The sequence below is a fragment of the Miscanthus floridulus genome, chromosome 9 (genome assembly GCF_019320115.1).
Source record: "Miscanthus floridulus cultivar M001 chromosome 9, ASM1932011v1, whole genome shotgun sequence".
In the NCBI taxonomy this organism is placed as follows: domain Eukaryota; kingdom Viridiplantae; phylum Streptophyta; class Magnoliopsida; order Poales; family Poaceae; genus Miscanthus; species Miscanthus floridulus.
Genome location: NC_089588.1, coordinates 139,939,973 through 139,961,926, shown reverse-complemented (window position 1 = coordinate 139,961,926; position 21,954 = coordinate 139,939,973). Strand labels below are relative to the sequence as shown.

At 43.0% G+C, this 21,954-nt stretch overlaps 1 protein-coding gene and 1 long non-coding RNA gene across 2 annotated transcripts; both read right to left on the bottom strand.

The window, feature by feature from the left end:
• Window positions 1-12,666: 12,666 nt before the first annotated feature.
• Window positions 12,667-14,459, bottom strand: LOC136483117 (heavy metal-associated isoprenylated plant protein 6-like). Its single transcript, XM_066480218.1, has 3 exons — window positions 14,238-14,459; window positions 13,639-13,717; window positions 12,667-13,412 (listed from the first exon to the last, which is right to left on the bottom strand). The coding sequence occupies exons 1-3, from the start codon at window positions 14,250-14,252 to the stop codon at window positions 13,036-13,038; spliced, it is 471 nt and encodes a 156-aa protein (XP_066336315.1). The 5' UTR covers window positions 14,253-14,459; the 3' UTR covers window positions 12,667-13,035.
• A 4,281-nt stretch (window positions 14,460-18,740) lies between these two features.
• On the bottom strand, window positions 18,741-21,057 carry LOC136483116 (uncharacterized). The gene is made up of 4 exons (XR_010765312.1): window positions 20,597-21,057; window positions 20,312-20,505; window positions 20,060-20,221; window positions 18,741-19,094 (listed from the first exon to the last, which is right to left on the bottom strand). It is a non-coding gene; the product is annotated as an uncharacterized lncRNA (long non-coding RNA).
• Window positions 21,058-21,954: the final 897 nt, after the last annotated feature.

Below are 21,954 nucleotides of genomic sequence, written 5' to 3'. Positions count from 1 at the left end.
TCGCCGAGTGTAACACTCGGCGAACAGCACTCGCCAAAAACAGTGACGGCAAAGCCAACTTTGCCGAGTGTCTTTTATCGGGCACTCGGCAAAGCCTTTGCCGAGTGCCTGACACTCGGCAAAGTTGAAACCGAAAAAAACCCGAAAAAATGGGAATTTTTACCCAAAAAAATGAAATTTTTTTTATCGATGGAGGCCCCCACCGGCCAGCGCCCACCCATCTACGACATTTTTTGCGTGAATTTCATGGCTACGCGGCCGACGCGATTCGAACCCGAGACCTCCCGCTGTGCACGTACCTGCTCTACCACAACACCACACTCTCACTTGTGTCTGGATTCCGTTTTAGTTCCCAATATATTATACTAAACCGAGTGTAAATTGCATGTTTGAGGCCCTAAACAAATTCAAATAAAAAAGTTGTAAACCACAAAGTTTCATAACTTTTCGAGATCTACACTTTTAGTTTAGGAAGTTTTTCCATCCGAGGTCGTTTACAAAATTTGAATTTTAAAATTTTGAAATTCAAACACAGTTTTGCATGACAAGATGTTTTTAAATCAAAAAGTTGTAAACTACAAAGTTTCATAACTTTTCGAGATCTACAATTTTAGTTTAGGAAGTTTTTCCATCCGAGGTCGTTTACAAAATTTGAATTTTAAAATTTTGAAATTCAAACACAGTTTTGCAAGACAAGATGTTTTCAAATCAAAAAGTTGTCAACTACAATGTTTCATAACTTTTCGATATCTACAGAGTTTATTTTGGTTGTTTTTTCATCCGACGTCATTTGAAAAGTTCGAATTTTAAAATTTTGAAATTGAAACGCAGTTTTGCATGACAAGATGTTTTCAAATCAAAAAGTTGCCAATTACAAAGTTTCATAACTTTTTGAGATCTACAAAGTTTATTTTGGTTGTTTGGTCATCTGTTCATCCGACATGGTCGTTCTAACATTGTTCACAAATCTTATATATCTCTCTTGTAGTTTCATAAACTACAAGAGAGATATGTTAGATTTGTGAACAAATTTATTTTCACTTTGTCGTATGAAGAAAAGACCAAAACAAACATTGTACATCTTGATGAGTTATACAACTTTGTAGTTGAAAACTTTTTCATTTGAATTAATTTACTGCTTCAAAATGTGCTTTGAAATTTTCTTTGCCGAGTGTCAAAAAAATAACACTCGGCAAAGAAGCTCTTTGCCGAGTGTCAAAAAAAAAACACTCGGCAAAGAAGCTCTTTGCCGAGTGTCAAAAAAAAACACTCGGCAAATACGTCTTTGCCGAGTGCCCAAAAAACAACACTCGGCAAACCACCTGGCACTCGGCAAAGAGTCGGTCTCTGGTAGTGTATATCTACTTTCACACACACACATATATATATATATATATATATATATATATATATATATATATATATATATATATAGTGGTAAAGAACCATTATTACTAGTCTAGTCACCTTCATCACATTGAGAGCATAATAATTAGCATGACAGCCATGTTGCATGTTCAGATCAAGTCCTCTTTTTGGCCTTAAGGCCACGGTCTTGTACTTTGTACATTTCTCCTTCTATCTTAATTGAAATGCAGAACTCCTGCCATTTATGTTAAAAAAATATTCAGATCAATTCCCGTCGAAAATTGGAAAGACTGGGATAAGGATTTACTCGACTGTCCATACATTTACGGATTTTCTATATTTTAAGATTGTAAGCCCGTGCTGATGAGATAGTAGGCTATAAATTCAAATCTCGTATGCAGCATACCAGCTAGTTTGCAGATTCCATGGCAAAACAGACGAATATATAGTACTGTCACAATCGAATGTTTTTTATTCTTAACACTTTTTGTAAACTAATTTTAAATCTAACACTGTTTTTTTTTCAAAACTAACACTTTTGCCCGCGCCTGTTTCCCTGGCGCGGCGAAACGCCTGTTCCGCGTCATGCATGGTGGCGCAGTGAGAGGGATGACGTGGTGACGACCGGGGCGCTGACCAGTGACGAGTTAAGGTCTGCCGCGCCACCGATCTTGGCGCGGCACCGCTGCGCCATCCCTCACGGCGCGTCAATCCCAGGTAAATATCGCCCGCGAGCCGCCCTCCCTCTGTCTGCCTTAATGCGGTGGACGATTTCCGCGCCGCGCCCTCCCGCCACTCCCAAGTGCTGTCGGCGCCCGGCCCTTCATTGCCGCCTCCCTCCCTCCCTTCCCTTCCATTCCCTGGCCACCTCCCTCCCCCCTCGGCCTCGTTCAAGGTAATGACGCACTTTTTATTTTCATTTTAACGGTGGATTAAAATATTATGAATGGGAGTTAAGGTTAGGAGAAAAATTATGTTTGGGAACTATGGGCTATGGTTTGGAGGAAGATATTAATTTGATTTTGTCAATGTTAAGGTTAATTATTTAGTTAGAAGTATGTTTACCATGTATATTTTTGTTGCTATAAGTGTTGGTTATATTATTTGAGTTGCAATGCAAATGATTATATTTTACATTAATTTGCGTTGTTTTGATTGATGTTTAATTTGAACCGTTTTATTAGATGGAAGACATGTTTCGGGAGCAGTTGTAGCGAAAACGGGGTCGTCCTAGAGAATTGTACCCCGACGAGTCTAGCAAAGATGCCTCCGTCCCTCCTGACCTCCCTGTCCCTAACTATGACTGTGGTCGTCTGGCCGACGTGTTTTAATCGAGACATCCAGACACAGCGGCTCGTTCCTTCTACACATGCAGTCGTTTTAATGTAAGTAATTGTTTCTATATGTTTTTTTTTCTTCATTTGTATTACTAGGTTACTAATATTTTGTTACTATTTTGTTGTGTAGGCCCATGAGAGGTGCTTTTTCTTTCAGTGGATCGGCGGTGCAGACAAGTTTGACCCCAGATACCTCCTTTTCGACAATTGGTGGAGAGGGTGACATCCACGAGAGCACTTCGAGCGGTGGGTCCCACCTCCCCCTAACCCCCCTCCAATGACAGCTAAGGAGAAGTACTTAGCCATAGTTAGACGACTCAAGGAACCTCCTCTGTGCGATTGCGGAGGTCGAGTTGTGATAAACCCTGAGAATACGTTGGAGTTTGTGTGTCCAAACAAACATGAAGTAAGTGCAAAGTGTATGTGTTGAAATGTTGAGCTATATGTGTTCAAGTACTAATGTCACCTTATTTAGGTGTTTTCAATGGCGAAGTGTCATTTCAAGGAGTGGTTGTATGGTCCTAAGAACCAATGGCCAGAAGAACCGCCAAAGGTTAAGGAAAAGAAGAAAGAAACGGTATTTTACAAAGCACCTCCTATCATGTGCGAATGTGGTGTTAAATCCAACTATGGCCTAGTCCCTTCGGAGCTTGGAATAGCCCGTTATTGCGGCCATATGGTTGACTATGATGAGGTTGGTTATTTTTGTGGTAAACATAAAATCGTATTTTGTTTCTTTTGCTAAGACATATATGATATAATTTTTCGTTTGAACAGAGCACTAGGAAATGCAGGTCGGAATGTTATGATGGTCAAGCTAAGTTCTTGGATGAACTGAAGGGGAGGAAAGTAGTTGCACGGAAGAGGGGATATGGACCTGACTACGTCAACCTATTCGTTAAACATCATAAAGACAAGATGTGTGAGTTTGCTGAACAGCGCGGTATTCGTAACCCGATCGATGTTGGGATTGACAAATAGGGATTGGAGAGGCGAGAAGGGTGTTAGAGGAGGAGAGGGCAAGCAAGGAGGCAAGGGAGGAGACAAGAGTATAGATGCAGGTCTTAAACGAGCATGTTGTTGCATTATGTGCCAGTGAGTGCTTAAAAGCCTTTTTTCGTTGTCTGATTTTAAATGTAATATAATCGCGTTGCTAACTGATTGCATTTTATACATGAAGGGATTGGATGCAGTGAGAACCCTGATGGAGAGGTAGCTTGTGCAAGGTATGAGGAAAAGAAGTTAGATGAGCACAGAACGTGAGCTGGTCGCACCGTTTAATCACCGATTGTGTTGTCTGATGAGGGGGGCAAGGACGAGGACGACACTGCTAAACTGAGCAAGCTCATCGCTCTAGCAGAGGCGGGCTTGCAGGCGGAGGAGGCTGAGGATGACACTGGCAGACTGAGTGAGCTCATCGCTCTAGCAGAGGTGGGCTTGCAGACGGAGGAGGTTGAGGACGACACTAGCAGACTGAGCGAGCTCATCGCTCTAGCAGAGATGGGCTTGCAGGCGGAGGAGGATGACGATGCGTTCTTCACTCAGGCCACAAAGGTCGCAGATGAAGTGGAGGTCGCTTACTATAGGTGACACGCATGTCAGAGCAATGCAGGTGAGCCTAGCCACATGAACGAGGAGGAAGAGAACGCGTTCTTGTCTCAGGCCGCAGATGAAGCGGAGGCCGCTTACTATAGGCGAAAGGCAGATATGGGAAATGCAGGTGACCCTAGCCACAACAACAGGGTTGTGGTAGAGGATTGGTACTTGGACGACGAGTTGCTTACTCAGTATGTTTCTGACTGAGGGTTTTTGATTGCGCCGTCTGTTAGTTCCATGCTTTATTAATGATCAATGTAGCTATGTACTAGAACTTTCATTGTGTTGTCTTATTTTCCATTTGAACTATTGATGTATTGTACCCATATATCATGTACTTGGATTACCCATGGTCGATCTTAAGTGATCCCATCCATTTATCACCCTCCGACCCATCCGTTTGTCGCTCTTCGATGCATCCAAGTTTTTTTAATAATAGCGAATGCGTTGAGAATTTCTAAAACGAACAAAATCGAGTGAAATTATTTCGAATACGGTTGGCTGCCATATATATCTTGCATGTTTCCCATGTATTTTAAAATAGTAGTGTGTAATTTATGTTATTAGCATTAGATCAATGTAAAATAACAATAATGTTATCACTTTACTCCAGCGTTCTTTTTTCATGAGTCACGTTTGGCACGAAACCCTAAGCCCAGGTTCTGCCACACCATAGCTCACGGCGCGGCACTAACGGACCAAGGCCCATGGCGCGGCAGGACCTGGACGCAGACAGAAGCCGACCAGCCTCAATTACAATTGAATGGGAGCTGCTGTCGGTGCTGTAAACACCTACAAGTGCTGCCGCGACGCATTGAAACGAATATGAAGCAAATAAATAGAGTCCGTGCGCAAGTTGACAAGTTGCCACATAACATTTTCATTAGTTCATGAGTCTGCAAGTTTCAGACGACAATATTCGTTTGACATAACTAACTAAGTCCCAGGAGTGTAACGATCCCTCAGACGCCTCTATCTCTTCGAATTTGTAGGCAACACATCGGGAGTGAAGCCAATGTCGGTGTGGGGCCTCAAAGGAGGCAAGGGCACCTCTGCATCGGTGTTAGTCAAGAAGTGTGCTCGATGCGGGTCGTCGTACTCCACCTCAAGAAGGGGGTACAACTGGTGCTGCGTGGGAGGGGCCATCCTGTTACAAATTGATAAACAAAGGGTTAGAGTATTCAAATTAACAATATTCAAATTAACATTATGTAGCATTGCAAAATTTGAACTACTTATTATGCAATACAAACAAAATATGAAAGCACATGCATATATTCAAAGTAACATTAACAGACATATTAAACAACTTCACTAGGAAAATAAGCAACTTCTTTGTATGGACCTGCTACCCTCATCTTCTATGCCTACTAGCCTTGTGACCAGGGTATTTGCAAATGGAGCAAAGATTCCTATCACGGGTCTCGTTGAAGTCTCCCCCTCCATACATGTCTTCGCCATACCCTCTCATAGCGTCCATGTTCCCCTTGAGGTCGCTTCTTCTTCCTCCTACCCTTCCCTACCTTCATTAGATCTGGATGCGGCACGTAGTCATAACCATTATAAGGTGGCCACTGTGTCGGGTCAAGGTATGGCTCGAAGGTCATCTCCCAAATACTAACGGTGTTCGAACGGAGATACAAGGGTGATATATATGGCAGATCCTCATAGTTATACCCGCGAACCCTATAGACCATGATCATATGAGAGCAAGGGGCATGCATGATCTGAGGGATGTTGCAACTGCACTCTACCTTTTCAAGATCAACTCGGTAGTTTCATCCACCATAACGTTCATCACCCAAGCTTGTGCCACCCTTGCCCCGTACACTAAAGATATGGCGGCGGGGTCCATACGGCTCGGCTGTGTGTTGCTTGGCCAATTTCTCGGCCTCCTTCAAATGTTCTACTTTGGCCTTTCCTAAATGCCCCTGCTCAGCTATATTCCTCTGCGCAAGTTCCCACCTCTTGACAAAATTTTTGTTGCACTTATGAAAGGAGAACTCAACAATTCCAAACGCAGGCAATGATCAAACTCTGGCGAATACACGGTTGAAGGACTCCGAGGAGTTAGTGGTCATGATGCCATACCTGATACCCCCCTCGTCATATGCTAACGCCCACTGAGCCTTCTGTTCCATCTGCGCCTCTTACCAGGCCTTTCCCGCTTCATTTAGCATCTTGTCTAGTTCTCTTTTTGTCTCCTTGAACTGGAGCTCTGTATGTACACAACATAGAGCCTTTACCTTGTCACATACCTCCTGCTTCCTCTGACGCCAGCAGAAATTAGCGACAAACTGTCTCATGCACCATCTATGCACTAGAGGCAGGAACCCATCTATATGCTCAGCTGCAGCATTAAGAAGCCCTGGGTGACGGTCCAAGATCAAACATATAGTGCGAGATGGGCCAAGCACTTGTACACGTACAAGCCGCATGAACCATGACCACGATTCATTGTTCTCTCCCTCTGACAAAGCAAATGCCATGGGTACTATCTGGTCCTCAGGATCAACAGCAGCAACCATCATCGAGGTGCCCCTATACTTTCCTATCAGGAAAGTGCCATCAACAAATACGACTGGCCGACAAAACTAGAATGCATGTTCCATTTGTGCGAACGACCAGAACACACGATAGAGGACATGCCTCAACGGGTCCCGAAAACACATCCCACCGGTGTCCACAAACCATTTCAAGCCAGGGTTGTAGTAATGCATTGCACATAAGATGCGGGGCACCCTATTGTACGCTTCCTCCCAACTACCCCATCGAATCGTCAGGGCAATTTGCTTAGCACGCCAAGTCTTTCGGTACTTCACATCGTACTTAACGAATCTAGATATGCACTATTGTAAAGAAGACACCAAAATGTTGTTATTGTCATCAACGAGCCCCAATATACGACAGGCAAGGTAACGTGCAGTGAGCTGCTGATGATTTTCCTTTCCCCTATTTGTTAGCCAAGTGTGGGATTCGACAACTTTACTTATCCTCCACTTGCCATCACTCTGTCTCTTTTGTGTATTTAACCTCCACATACAACCGTTTTTGCATATCACGTGATATCTCAACTCCTGGTCTGAATGAGTGACGCTGTACGGCCTATGGTGATACACTGCATAGTCCTAAAGGAAGAGCTTCATCTCTGACATTGTATTGAATATCATCCCCTTCCTAAGGGTTTCCTTCTCATGGTCATACAATGATTTCCTACACATCTGGAGACCGGTGTCGCAAACTGCCATATCTGTTATGCTGACATCCCTACAGTTCAGAACGCCTCTGAAAGGTACGTTCATCGACCTTAGTTGCTCAAGCTCAGTCGCTGTGTAAGGTGGTGGTGGAACATACTGCTGCGCTTCGCTAATTCTGCCCCATGAATCATAGGGGGTATCATCTGCTGGCAAATTTATGACTAGTCTACCATGAGCCTGGATAGCATGCAAAACTTCAGTTGGTATTGGTAATGGCATACCATGAACAGGTAATGGCATGGCATCAACCGGTGTGGGCATAGCATGTCTATCTCCCTAGTCACCATCTGAAGCGTCCGAGTCACTGCTAACTACATCACCGATCCTGTCCTCCTCCTCCTGCTCCTCCTCTTCCAGTTCAAACTCGTTCACATCGAAATCATTACTTATACAGCCTACTTGACTTGAATGAAACTGCTCTTGCGTCAACTAACCGTCCAAATCCATGTTACCCTGAGCTGCTTCCCCTTCGACCCTGAATTCTTGCTCATTGCCTCCAACAACGTCAATGGATGGCCCGTCCAAGACACCCTGCATCCTGTACCTATTCTTCACCACCACCTCAACCATGTGCACATTGGGAACTTAGAGCACCCTAGCGTAGCGGGACCAGTGAGCAGGGTCACGCAAGGTTATGAGGACATAGTGTGTCTTAGTCTTCCCAGTATCAAACCTCCCTTTCAGTGTGAAATCACCGTCAAACTTTACATTCAAACAGACACAAAGGTCGTTGAAGCTAGGAGGTTCAGACTAAATTTTCTGACCAAAAATGCAGACTTGAAATAGTAATTGACGTTAACTGATTTTGTAAACAAAATATACCAAAAAAAACTGCTTTGGTCTATTAATTCAATTATTCTGGACAATTTCCGTTGATTTCGTTCAAAATTTCGTCCTTTTAGTTCAAATTTTGGACTGATTTCATTATTTTTTCAAAGTTAGTTAGGGCATATTTTGCACCGAGAAAATCCGAAAATCACCGAAATTCGTTTCTACCGCCGGGCACCGATATTTTACCATTAAACGATAGTCTGAACTATGATGTATTTAAAAAAACCAAAACGACCTCTAATTTGAAACGGATGGAGTACACGGAGGAAAGCCCCTGCGTGAAAATGGAAGCTAAGGCCGCTACTTTTATGGGCAGTGGATAAGTGAACGCGTACGTCTTCGTTCAACTGTGGAATCGGGAAGCACGCAGTATCCTTGTACTGTTGAACGAGCCGCCACGGCTTCTTCGCCCAACGGATAATAACAATATAATGTTATGAACCAGGAAGGATTTGGAGAAGGGCGGAAGGGAAATCTCAGGGAAGAAGAAGAACAGAGGGGTACAGTGGGGAGAGACGAACTCTGTTCTCTATTCAAATAGCAGGGGTATACCAGGCTAGCTAGATAGCAGCGCTTCCAAGCATCGGTAGCCCAAGCGCTTCCAACAATACAAGCTCGCTTTCTCCCCTCATATGGCTCCTGCCACCCCAGGCAATTAATGTGTAATTCCAGTGGGGTCTTTCCTTTTTGCTTATTTTTTTAGGTCTTTGCAACTTTTCTAGGAAGCCCCTGCGTGTTTTATGAGTTGGTTTCCTGTTGATTTGTTTTTTCACCCCTCTAATCTTTGTTTTTTCTTAGTGGTTTGGAGTCGGTAGAGGTGTTTTTAGCAAGTTGCGGGAGCTTCCCTCCCTGTTCTGTTTTATTGTTTCTCTCCTCCTAATCATATTTTCACGGCAAAACTCTTGCCGCCTTTTCAAAAAGAAAAAAAAAAGTATGAGTAGCACATCCTGGCACGGACGGCCTCCTCCACCTTCTCCTTTGTTCACAAAGCACGTGGGTGGCGGCAAGTGCCCGGTTAGGATGCTGGGAGTGTTTTGAAGGCGTTGTATATGCTCTTGAAAATCAATAAACCTTTCTTTATCCAAAAAAAACATAGGAGCAATAATCCATGACTCTGGAAACCAGAGACAGCTAGCAGGGCTGAATATATTCAGAAGCACACCCTACAGCTTACTTGTGGTTGTGGAAGGTCCTCTTGTTATACATAGATGGAGCTTCGATGAATTATTCCTGTGGCGCGCAGAATCTCATCATTAACCGGTTTGCTTGTGACGACATTTATGTCAGTTTGGTCTTACTTGGTGCATGCGCAATCAATTCCATGGTTGGTGCTACGTAGTAGTACAATAAAATGTAGCTCGATCAATCGCGCCAATATGTTGTACAGCTACGTGCCGCCAACCATGCATGCATACAAACATTGTCGTCGAGGACAGGCAGCTCTTGAATGAAGCCACAACGGTCACCATCGGAGCATGGCAACTAACGAGGCTCGCTCACTTCGATCTGACAGTCGGCATGCATGGTTGATGAACAACCTAAGCACCAGAAACATAACGCCAAAGCACTTCACGTGCAGCACGCAGGAAGGAATTAAAAATGAGACGGTGCGGCAATTGGCCTGGGTAGAGAGCATCAATGATGCTTAGCGCGTGTTTAGTTGGGTGAAAGTTGGAAATCTGGGTACTGTAGCACTTTCGTTTTTATTTGGCAAATAGTGTTCAATCATGGACTAATTAAGCTCAAAATGTTCGTCTCACAATTTCCAACCAAACTGTGTAATTAGTTTTTTTTCGTCTACATTTAATGCTCCATGCATGTATCGCAAGATTCGATGTGATGGCTACTGTAGCCCATTTTTAGAATTTGGGGTGGGAACTAAACACGCGCTCACTTGTCTTACTTCTGCAGCTATATAACTTCGTTAATTGGGATGGCTACAGTCGTTGCAGACCACATAGTGTGGAAGAGTTAGTTCTTGTACTTTGTACATTTCTCCTTCTATCTTAATTGAAATGCAGAACTCCTGTCATTTATGTTAAAAAAATATTCAGATCAATTCCCGTCGAAAAGTGGAAAGACAGGGATAAGGATTTACTCGACTATCCATACATTTACGGATTTTCTATATTTTAAGATTGTTAGCCCGTGCTGATGAGATAGTTGGCTATACATTCAAATCTCGTATGCAGCATGCTAGTTTGCAGATTCTACGGCCAAGACGAATATATAGTACTGTCACAATCAACACATGAGCTCGATCCAGAATCAGAAGATTAAGATGGACCCAGCATTCATTACGTAAAAAACATTATTTAGCAACGGGAAGAATTTTTTTTATAGGGGCGGTAGGTGATAGAGCCGCCCATACAAATGGTTGCCAAATAAGTCGTCCTTACAAATGAATTTGTAGGGGCGGCCGGTGTTATCAGCCGCCCCTACAAATGGCCCGATTTGTAGAGGTGGCTCAATATCCAACCGCCTCTACAAATTGATTTGTAGGGACGGCTCAACAATGAAGTGCCTCTACAAATGGACGCCGAATATTAAAAAGTAAGCACTAAAATTCAAATTTTATAAACGACCTCGGATGAAGAAACAATTAAAATGAAAGTTGTAGATCTCGAAAAGTTATGAAACTTTGTAGTTGACAACTTTTTCAGTTGAGATCATTTACTACTTGAAAATACTATTTGAAATTATTGTTCCCGTTTTGTCCTCTAATTCGGAGCCTATTTTTAAAACTGGTCTAGTTTTCGCGTACGAACTCCGATTTCGACATTCCATATATCAAAATCGATCAGAAAAAAATTTCGGATCCGTCCATCCCCAGCTTAGCTGGGGTCGGAGAATTTTAAATTGGTCAAAAACTGGTCACAAGATCATCTTTTCGTGGTCACAAGCTTTTTGTCGATTTTGAACACGTCTTCTGAAATTTCCACAGGCCACGTCTTTCACTTGTTTGAGCTCATATTTTCTATGGTTATTTCTTTTGTGCTCCTAAGTGAAGAAAAAATATCAAAAAAATAAAAAGAAAAAGTCAAAATTTCCCAAAAAAACAACAACAGCCCATAAAATAAAAAAAAAGAGAGGGGCAAAAGAGGAACAATATCTAGAGGAGCACATAGAGAAGGCCAAACGTTATTTTGGAACACTAATTGATTTCAGATGAAAAAATCATGAACATAGAAGTTGCAGAACTTATCAAGATCTACAAGTTTTATTTTGGTCATTTTTTCATCCGATAAAGTGGTAATAACATTGTTCATAAAATTTACATATCTCTCTTATAATTTCATAAACAATAAGAGGGATATGTAACATTTGTGAACAATGTTACTACCACTATGTTGGATGAATAAATGATTAAAATAGAAGTTGTAGATCTCAGAAAATTATGAAACTCTATAGTTAACAATTTTTTAATTTGAAATCATCTTGTCAAGGAAAATTACGTTTGAATTTCTAAAATTTGAAATTTAAATTTTATAAACGACCTTGGATGGAGATACAACGAAAATAAAAGTTGTAGAGCTCGATAAGTTATGAAACTTTGTACTTGACAACTTTTTGATTTGAAATCATCTTGTCAAGCAAAACTACGTTTGAATTTCGAAAAATTTGAAATTTTAATTTTTTAAACGACCTCGGATGGACAAACAGTAAAAATGAAAGTTGTAGATCTTGAAAAGTTATGAAACTTTGTACATGATAACTTTCTCATTTGAAACCATCTTGTCATGGAAAACTATGTTCGAAATTCTATTATTTGAAATTCAAATTTTATAAGTGACCTCGGATGGAGAAACTACCAAAATAAAAGTTGTAGATCTCGAAAGGTTATAAAACTTTGTAGTTGACAACTTTTTCATTTGAATTAGTTTAGGGCCTCAAACAATCAATTTATGCTCAGTTTTGTATAATACATGGAGAATCAAAATGGATTGTGGACACAAGTGAATGTGAGGTGTAGTGGTAGAGGAGATGGCGCTCGAGAGAGAGGTCGCCGGTTCGAATCCCGGCTTGCAACCATAGAGTGAGGGTGTGTGTGGCTGCCGATGGGGACCTCCTCGGTTAAAAAAAATTTTGCTATTTTTTTTTTGCCCATTTTTTCGTGGTTTCTGGAAATCGATTTGTAGGGGTGGCCTGAGAACCGCCCCTACAAATCAGTGATTTTTAGCCACCCTTTTATTGGAACGTCTGGCAAAACCACCCCTACATAGGCTTACCAGCCGTTTTCCTAAAAATCTTTTTGTACGTAGTGCATTTTACTGCAGCAAACAGCATCTTTCAGACACATATGTACCGGCATGGCCAGGAGCAGGAGATTACAGGCGGTCTTGATAAGAAGAAGGCGTCAAGGGATAAAATAAAATAAAATAAAATATGAGGTCATCAAGAGCTAATAACTGGCTTGCACTGTGGGATAAGGCACAAGCAAATTAAAAACCGCAGACATGCATAAACAACCACACGCGACAAAACATAATTAAATAAGAGTTTCTGATCCCTCTTTTTTTTTTCCATTCAGCACTGGCCATGGTAGTGTCACTGTCCATGGCCCATGGCCATCGCCGTCGGGGGTCCTCCTCGCCGCACCGCTGCTGCTGGTGGTAGTGCGGCAGCCGCCCGTCGCCGCCTCATTATTACCACCCCTCGATGCTGTACACCGGCACGGCGTAGTGCAACGACGGCGCCTTAGCCATGGCCGGCGCGGGCACGACGACCTGCGCTGCTGGCGGCTGGGTCCTGGCCTTGGGGCGCTCCAACATCTTCTCCAGCAGCGGGCGGAGGTTGACCGCGGGCGCCGCAGCCGTCTTTCTTCCGTGCTCCTCCTTTTCAATGCCTCCGTCCTTCTTCTCCTCGGTCTTCTTCTCCTCGGGTGCTTTGACGTCTATACCCTTGATGATCCAGCCAGCCTCCCAGCAGAGCTTCCGACGGACCTTCTTGGCGTCGAACGGGCCAGAGATGGTCACGAGATTCCTCTTTTCATCAAAGGAGATAGTATTGATGTTCATCTTGTCTGCGCAACCCAGTCAATCACAATCAACAATGATCATCAGCACAGATCGAACTGCTAAACAGTTGTAAAAGCGACTGACAGGTAATTAAGCCCAACAAGGGGAGAGGTGATTGGTGCTCATGCAGCCATGCGATGGCAGATTGGCATTATCAGACTGCAGATAGAGGCGTTTGCATTGGTGAATGACTGAATATATGGTGACGAGGGTTATACTACAATACTGTACCTTTGATCTTGTGGAGGACCCTTCTGATCTTCTTGTTGCATCTCTCGCATTCAAGGTCAACCTTGACGACCATGGTGATCTGCGATGCGATACAAGGATTAAATAGATGGTTGTAAACGCAGTGCTATTGGAAGTAAGCTAGGCCATGGGGGAAGTGATGTTTTACGATAGTTCTTGTTAAGGTCGATACAACACATAGACCTTAAATCTAGCAGGTAGTTCCAACCATTGGAGACGGACGGTCTAACACATGTTGTAAAGGGGCATGTATTCTCAAATCAGGAGACGAAGACCAGTTTTGTTGGCCTCTCAACTCTGTTTTGAACTATTGGCCGTGGTAAAAGCCGACTCTGCTGCTCCCAACAAGAGAAAGGAATTGATAACAAAAGAAGAAGAAGAAGAAATCCCTAGGGACGTGTTCCTTATCTTACGGCGGTTGTAGTAACAGGACCGAACATTTCTTTTCTTCCGAGCAGAGAGAAATCAACAAGACCCATCACGCAAGCAAATTAAAACTGCAAGACTAATAGCAAGGACAGGACACAAAACGAGCAAGCGTCAGGATTCATATCATTGGGTGGTGGGTGCTCTCCTCTTGCCTCCTTGTCCGCCATGGGTCGATCGGATACGCCCGAAGCTCCGTCACCTTGCCTGTGGTGGCTGCCGAGAGAGAGGAGAATTTCTGTGACGGAGGAGGAGGAGGAGGAGGTGCGGCGGCGTCTTCAAACCAAGCTGAGGTCGCGCACGCAGAGGCGATTCGTCTTGGGGCACCACCAATCGACGACGCGTGGGTCACCCCAGGCCTTGTCGCTCCCTTTGTCCTTACTTTTGGCCTGCACTGCACATTTCAGACTTCTCCGATATCCCGACAAAATGCTGAAGAGAAATGACATGCATAGAAAATACGAAATGTAGAAAAGGAAAGCGGAGAAACTCTCGAGCACAAGTATACTTCATTGGCTTCTCGATCGAGTTTTGTGCGTGACAGCTTGCTTGATTGATTGTCACCAGCAAACAACAAGCAGAGAGATTGATAGGCCTTATCTCATTTTGTACTGGAGTTGGTTGAGCTGTGCGCCTTGCTGCTCTCACCGTACCCTTTCTATCCTACTATGAAAACGGTACGATATTTTCCAACCGTATTCGAAACTAAATCCGTTTAGAGGGGTTGAGATCTGTCCGTATCCAAGTTCAGATATCCAACATCCGATACCGTATCCGTATCCGAATACTCAAATCGCATATTTATGATGTCGATATCCAATCGTATCCTATCCGACATAGTTGACACTATCCGTATTCGAATCCGAATCCGGACATAAATATGAAAACAAATGTAATATCAGTGATATCCATCTGTATCCGATCTGTTTTCATCCCTACTTTTATGACATGCGCCTGTTGGTAGCAGGCTAGGGGTCACCACGGATTAGGCCAACAACCAGAGAGTAAGGGCCTCTTTGGCACAGCTTATGCCTGCTTCGGCTTCATCTATTTTGTGCAAATCGAGGCACTGTAGCGTGAAGCCGTTTTGTAAGCCGGGATTAAAATGAACTAGAAGCCGGGAAAAGCCAATTTTTTCTGGTTTCACCGGCTTTGGCTTCACCGGTGAAGCCGTTTTGGATGAGCCGTGCTAAAGGGGGCTTAAATAGATAAACAATCCTGTAGCCTTTTGCCATTTGCCAATGCGGTACCACCTTTTGTTTTCAATCTGGAACGACGCAGGGAAAAAGCGCATCATCTATTTCCTTCCAAACTGCAAGTGCTGCTGCACAACTCATTCGCCATTTGATCGTCGCGTACTGATCCTCGCCCAAAATAAAATGCTGCAACAGAACCATGCCATGGCGTGTAGCTTGCGTTGCCCTGCCATGAAAGAATCTTAGGCCTGTGTGGATCCAACTAAAGTTTAGCCCCTGGCTATATATCCAACTAAACATTAGCTGCCCACTTTTTAACCATGTGGTGTTGTACCCAGTGACTGAAAATTAGTCAAGCAAGATGAAAAATACCCCCCCCCCCCCCCCCCCCCACTAATTGCATATATAAATACCCATATGTGTCATTATAAAAAAAACCCAATTTGTATCTAAATTACCACCCTGTCACTATGAAAAAACCTACAACTTACTTCTATATCTTACTATTACTAATTGGAGGCCCCAACAGAGCTTTTACGTTAATTCTCACCAGACGCGCTAGGAAAAAAGATAAATGCTATAAATTCTCATATTAATCATGAAACATCTAGCCATTAAATCTATAGGCTCTCACAATCTGTAATCATTAGATCTAAGAAAATTACCCACCTCTGCCATTATTATAGATAAAAAGGAAAATAAATAAATCCATTTGTATTACTAATTGGAGGCCCCAACGGAACCTCCACGTTAACTCTCACCAGCTGCGCTAGGAAAAAGGATAAATGCTATAAATTCTCACATTAATCAGAAACATCTAGCCATTGAATCTATAGGCTCTCACGATCTGTAACCATTAGATCTATTTTATTTTCAAAAAAATTACCCACCTCTGCCATTATTAGAGATAAAAAAGAGCTTGCATATATGCATGCTCTGCTTAACTTGGCCAGAAGATTAAGACTGGAAAATCAGAGTAAGAACATGAGGAGGCCATGCATGATTCTGGAACTGCAGGGATGAGTACCTCACCAAGCTGCTGCATGCCCGGTTATTTGGCATGCACCAAAAGGCCAGGCAGCCATGTAATTTTCTTTATCTTCGTACTTTTGTTCGTAGCGATCACCCGGGCTTGCATTTGGTTCAAGCAGCATACTGAAACAACATTACAATAGGCGACTATGAACGCTTCCAATGGATTGAGCCAGCTTGATCGATCTCGAGATTAACGAAATAACTATATATAGTTGCACGATGAGCACGTCGTCTATTGCTCAAAGAATATTTGCCGAGCACCCGTGACAAGTCTGGGACTATAATAAGGATGGACATGTTCCTCCACAAGTAGCATAAATATAATTCGCAATTTTGTTTTTTGTATAGATTATCCTATAGCACGATGCCGATCTCCGAGTGCTCCACACCAATTTTAAGGATCAACATATTGGTTAGGGCTAGACGCAAAACTCGAAGCTTGTGAGCTGGCTCGGCTCGTGTCCAGCTCGACTCAGCTCGGCTCGGCTTGTTCAAGAAACCTTACGAGCCAAGCTCAGTCCGTAGCTCGTTAAGAATTTCGTGATAGCTCGAGCTGGCTCGTGAGCTCAACGAGCCAGCCTTGAGAAAGCAGCCCAGCTGGAGATGGCCCAACACTCCATAGTCTCCAAAAGCTCAAGACAGCCCAACCTTATGCATTCGGCTAGGGTTTGGAGGACACTACCTAGTCCGCACTCTCCACTCTGTTGCACGCGCTCTTGGCCTCTCCCATGTCCGCGGACGGACATGCCGCCACCAATATAATTGACGGCCGCCGTCCGCCTCGCCGCTAGCCCGCCACCCGCTCGGCCACCTCACCCGCAAGCAATAGCCACGTCGCCTCCTGCTGTCTATAATTGGGTTAGTGGCTTCGCCCTTGAGCATCGGCGTCGCGCCGTCGGCCCTCGCCCTCATCGACCACTCGACACTCGCTGCCTCACTCAACCGTCGACCCTCGCCTATCGATTTGAACCCAACACCCGGCAAGACGGCAACACCCACGGCACCAGCCAAGTCCAGCCGTGCTCGATCAGCTTATTTGCCTATTTGCCTTGCTGTTGCCTTACATTAACAGCAATTCTATAAGCTTGTTCATTTATTGATTCTGTAGTTGCGTTGCTTGGTTGTTAACAACACCGAGATTGGTGATGGACAATCTGACGCTAAAAGTGGATATAGCGACAGATGATTTGTCGCTAAAAAGTTATAGCGATAGACTTATGAAGACGGTGTAAGTCCTGTCGCTAAAAATCTCTAGCGACAAATAGTACTTTTAGCGACACATAATCAGTTGCCCTGAATATTTATAGCGACAGATAGTCCATTGCTACTTTTTAGCGACAGATGCTTTGTTACCAAGCATATATCGACAGATCATCCAATAGCCCATGTATTTATAGCGACAGATTGTTCAACAGGACAATATAAATATACCAAAAAAAATACAATTAGAAAACATTTAGCACATATCAAACCCACATTCAAGCTTAATGTCCAACACATAAAGATATAGAAACACATACATCACATGGAGGTCAACACATATATAACATACAATCTTGTCTTGAACACCATATGTTTGTGTACATCATCCAACAAAGTCAGGCACCAAAAGTTTACATGAATCCACATCCCAAGCACCAAATGGTTGTTTGTGTAACCAAAGTAGAAGAGAAATCAGAATTGATTTGGTTAGTTTGTCAATTTTCTCTAACACTCAAGCTGATGTCTTTGCTCTGTGCTTCTGACCAGTGTATGTTTTGGTGTTGGGCGTCTGGGTGTGCTCTCTCCAAGATGCTGTAGCTATCTGCTTTCTCGACCTTGATCAGCTCTACAACTACAGAGTTTGGCTCTGTTTATGTTACTTTCAGCAACTCGATTATCTTATTTGGAATGCAATAGTGAAGTTAATTGTCCTTGCAGGTTCACTCGGTTGCATGCTGGTAGCTAGTAATAGTTTTACCATGTTAAACTTGGTAAATTTCAGATTTAAACATGCCTTGGTTCAGTACAGTAGCAGCAGCAATAGAGTTTAACTTGGTAAGTTTCAGATTTATTGGCTAATTTGGATAAATTCTGTACTCCACTTTCTCTCAGTGACGATTTATGTTAAGTTAAACTTGGTTAAACATAGTCACCTGGTGTTAATTTCTATGAGCTGAATTTAGTCACTGGGTTTATACAAGTTGTCACTAGGTTTGTACATTGTCTGATTAATGTAAATTTAGGGATATACTTGTAGACTGCAGTGCCCTTAAGAGGTCCAGATGCCTTCTTGCATTCCTTTATCTATCACAGATATGTTTAATTAGGAACATTGGTCATGCATCACAGATCAAACCAAAAAAACTAATTATTGATGTACAGATTATGTACAGATTGTACTAAGCTGCTATTAATTGGTATGTGGGTATTAGATTGCTACAAAAAAATTGATTATTGATGTACAGATTATGTTTAGATTGCACTAAGTTGCTATTGATGCACAGATTATACTAGTTGCTATGAATTAGATAACTTGCACAAGGGCAGACAATGCTATACTTGCAAGTCATCCCAAACTTGAAGCTTCTTTCCAAGGGGAACAACCCTCCAATCATTAAATCGAACCGGTAATTTCTTTCTCACTTGACAACCAATGCCACTAACAAACTTCCTATAATTTTCTCTTGCAATACATGAATCTGTTGACCGCAAGCAATGAGAAGAGGACGACGTCGATGCAGCAGATTTGCAACTCGTTGGAGTTAGTAGGCCAGCTCCACAGTACTTTCACCTAGGGGGCTGAAATGAATAAGAAAGAATAATTCAGCTATGCCTAATTGTAACACTGGAAAACAACAATCTCTTAATTTACTAAATATATCAAGGCCTTGTTAATTGTAGGATGATCTCTTGAACTTAGACATGCTGGATGTACTCAAATATAAGTTAAATGGAGCATGTTCAGAAAGCATGGAAATTAATTTCTTCAGTAGCCAGCAATAAAAAATTGATGCACATAATGGATGAACCAACACCACTGTTTTGAACTTACAAGAAAAGAACTAATAATTTAAACATGGAGTGCAACAAACGAAGCTGATGGATCGAACTCCCGAAGGTCAGCTCAATGGAAGAACTAAAACTTATTGGGTCAACCGAGCAGGTATTTACACCAAACAAATTGTTTTGGGTAATGGGTCATCGGGTTGACCCAGTAAAATCTGCATGCCTACATCCAGGGATTATATAGGCTGCTTTGTTGACTTATTTCAGAGGTAATAAATGACTATCACAATGACTGCACATCCCAATTTAGATGGATAAAGCAGCAACAGTTTTATTGCATAATTTGTCCTTCGTCCTCCTTGAGTGCATGCAGTGTATGCACAGTTCACATCAATCCTACTATCAGCAAGATTCATACCAAGGGCCTTCCTTGTACTGACAGTAATACAGAGTCTTAGAAGGGGAAATCATCCGTTGGTTAGAACTATCTTGGGAGGATGATCCAATAAGGTGATTTATGTGTCAATCGGCCATGCTAAAGTGTTAACACTAGCTATGTAATTGAAATTTCCCATCCCCAAGTATCTGCAATCTGACTACCTTTGTCTCGTGTACCCCTCTTCCGTTGGATCAGATTTTATATCCAGCTCAGCTAATGAACACTGAATAACTGGACACTATGTTTTTGATCTATATGTGCACAAAGTAGAACAACATAAGCTAAATAGGTCAAACAAACATAAGGCAGGGATGTTTACCATGTTTCAATTGTACGGTATAATGCCGCTGAGCTTACAAAGCATGTCAGTATACATGACACTAGGGCTAAGAGCAATGGCTGCCAATTTAGGAGGCAGCTGTTTCACCAAGGAGTGTGTCAAGCTCTCAATCACCTACTTCGAAGCACAATATGGAGCAACCTGAAATGGCAATATGCAATTTAGTATGTACTGTTGATTTTGATTCAACAGAAAAACCACTATAATGCATTTGATGGCTTTCTGTCCGACCTCTGCAGCAGCAGATCTTTGCCAAACAGAGAATAGATTGATTATAATCCCATGTATCTTCTCTATCATAAGTGACACAAAATGGCGAAACACATTTGCTGCTCCCCTGATATTTGTATCGGCCACCGTATCAAAATCTTCCGCAGGAACATTCCATGTCTTGTTATTCTTGGTTATTGTACCAGCATTGCTTACTGCCAGAATACCTCAAGAGTTAGAATCCAGGAAATCTTCTTTCCACCGCTAGAAAACCAAATCTGAGACTGAGAGAGAGCACAGCAGTACCTCACGTCCACAGGAAGGGCTCCGACGGCATGCGGCCGAGAAACCCAAGATGCGCCGGCGTGGAGACAGCCACCCCCGCATCGTGGATCCCAGATTGCGATGTTGTGGGAGGCGGCTCGGACTCGCGGAGAGGCCGCCATGCACCGGCGCGGATGCACGGGATGTAGCAGGCCGGCGACGATATGCGGGAGGCGACGGCCGCCACGGACGCGAGAGAGAGGCCCGGCGGCGTGCGTGTGGGAGATGCCCAGCTGCGTGGAGGCAGCGCTGCCCCCAGGATGCATGGAGGAGGCTCGCGTGGATCTGGGATTGGGGATAGGAAAAGTGATCGGCTGTAGGGTTCCGGTCTCTAGATGAGTTGATAAAAGCAATAGTTTTTTTTTCCTCAGAATGTGGCTCCGAGATATTTTAGATTTAGGACAGGCAGTGCGGAGGAAGGCGCGAAAGGATGAAAATCAAGCGGCTGCCAAATATTGGGCGGCAATGCGACCCTAAATTAACATGTGAGCTCAACCTATATAAAAGATAAACAACAGAAAGAAAATTCCATTACCCTGATTTTTTTTGCTGTAGGGAAACCTACAAGATTATTCTTATTACCCTGTAAGTAAACCAAATATCCCAATGAGCTTTTTATATACCGGTAGAGAAAAAAACAGCACACACAAAAAATTCCTATTTCCAGTACTGCCCGCACTCACGTCACAGGTGGCTGTGTCAACATGGGCCGTGAAGAATTAAAATAATGTGGCACGCTTTTCTTCATGTTAAAATTAATTTATTTAAAATATGTGATGAATAAATATTGTCATAAATTGATGATGATTATTAATTAGCATGTTAGAAAGAATTACTATTCATTGTAAAATACGAGTCATCTAGGCTATGACGATTTTTACTGGATCTTGGTGATGAACACATAATTTTTGTTATAAAGTCATTTTCCCACCAAAAAACATGGTAAAACAGGATGACTTAGCGATGAATTTAGCCGTGGTCATGGGAAAATCATCGTAGAAGGTCATATCTCTTGCAGTGGCAGAGGGCAGCGGGCGCAACAGCTTTGGGGAGGGAGACTGGGGGAGGGGCCGGGTGGGCAGGAGCTTTGGGGCGAGCCGGATTTGGGAGAGCGCAATGGAGATGGAAAAAAAGAGGCGTCACTTGGATTTTGGATCTAGGAGAAGAAAATGGTCTAGGGTTTCTCATTGTATTTGTAGGCCAGGCTAAAAATTTTCGCGCGAACTCAATGTAAGCAGGCGAGCGAGCTCAATGTATGTCAGGTGTGCGAGCTAGGTGTGGGGCACTTCTTTTTGGCGACAGATAGATTGATGGTACACCTGTTTTTAGCGACAGATAGT

Excerpts from the sequence above, each read along its gene's own strand:
- LOC136483117 (XM_066480218.1), bottom strand. Across the intron at positions 13,413-13,638 it reads GGTCCTCCACAAGATCAAAG|ACAAGATGAACATCAATACT; the intron begins GTACAGTATTGT and ends TGGGTTGCGCAG.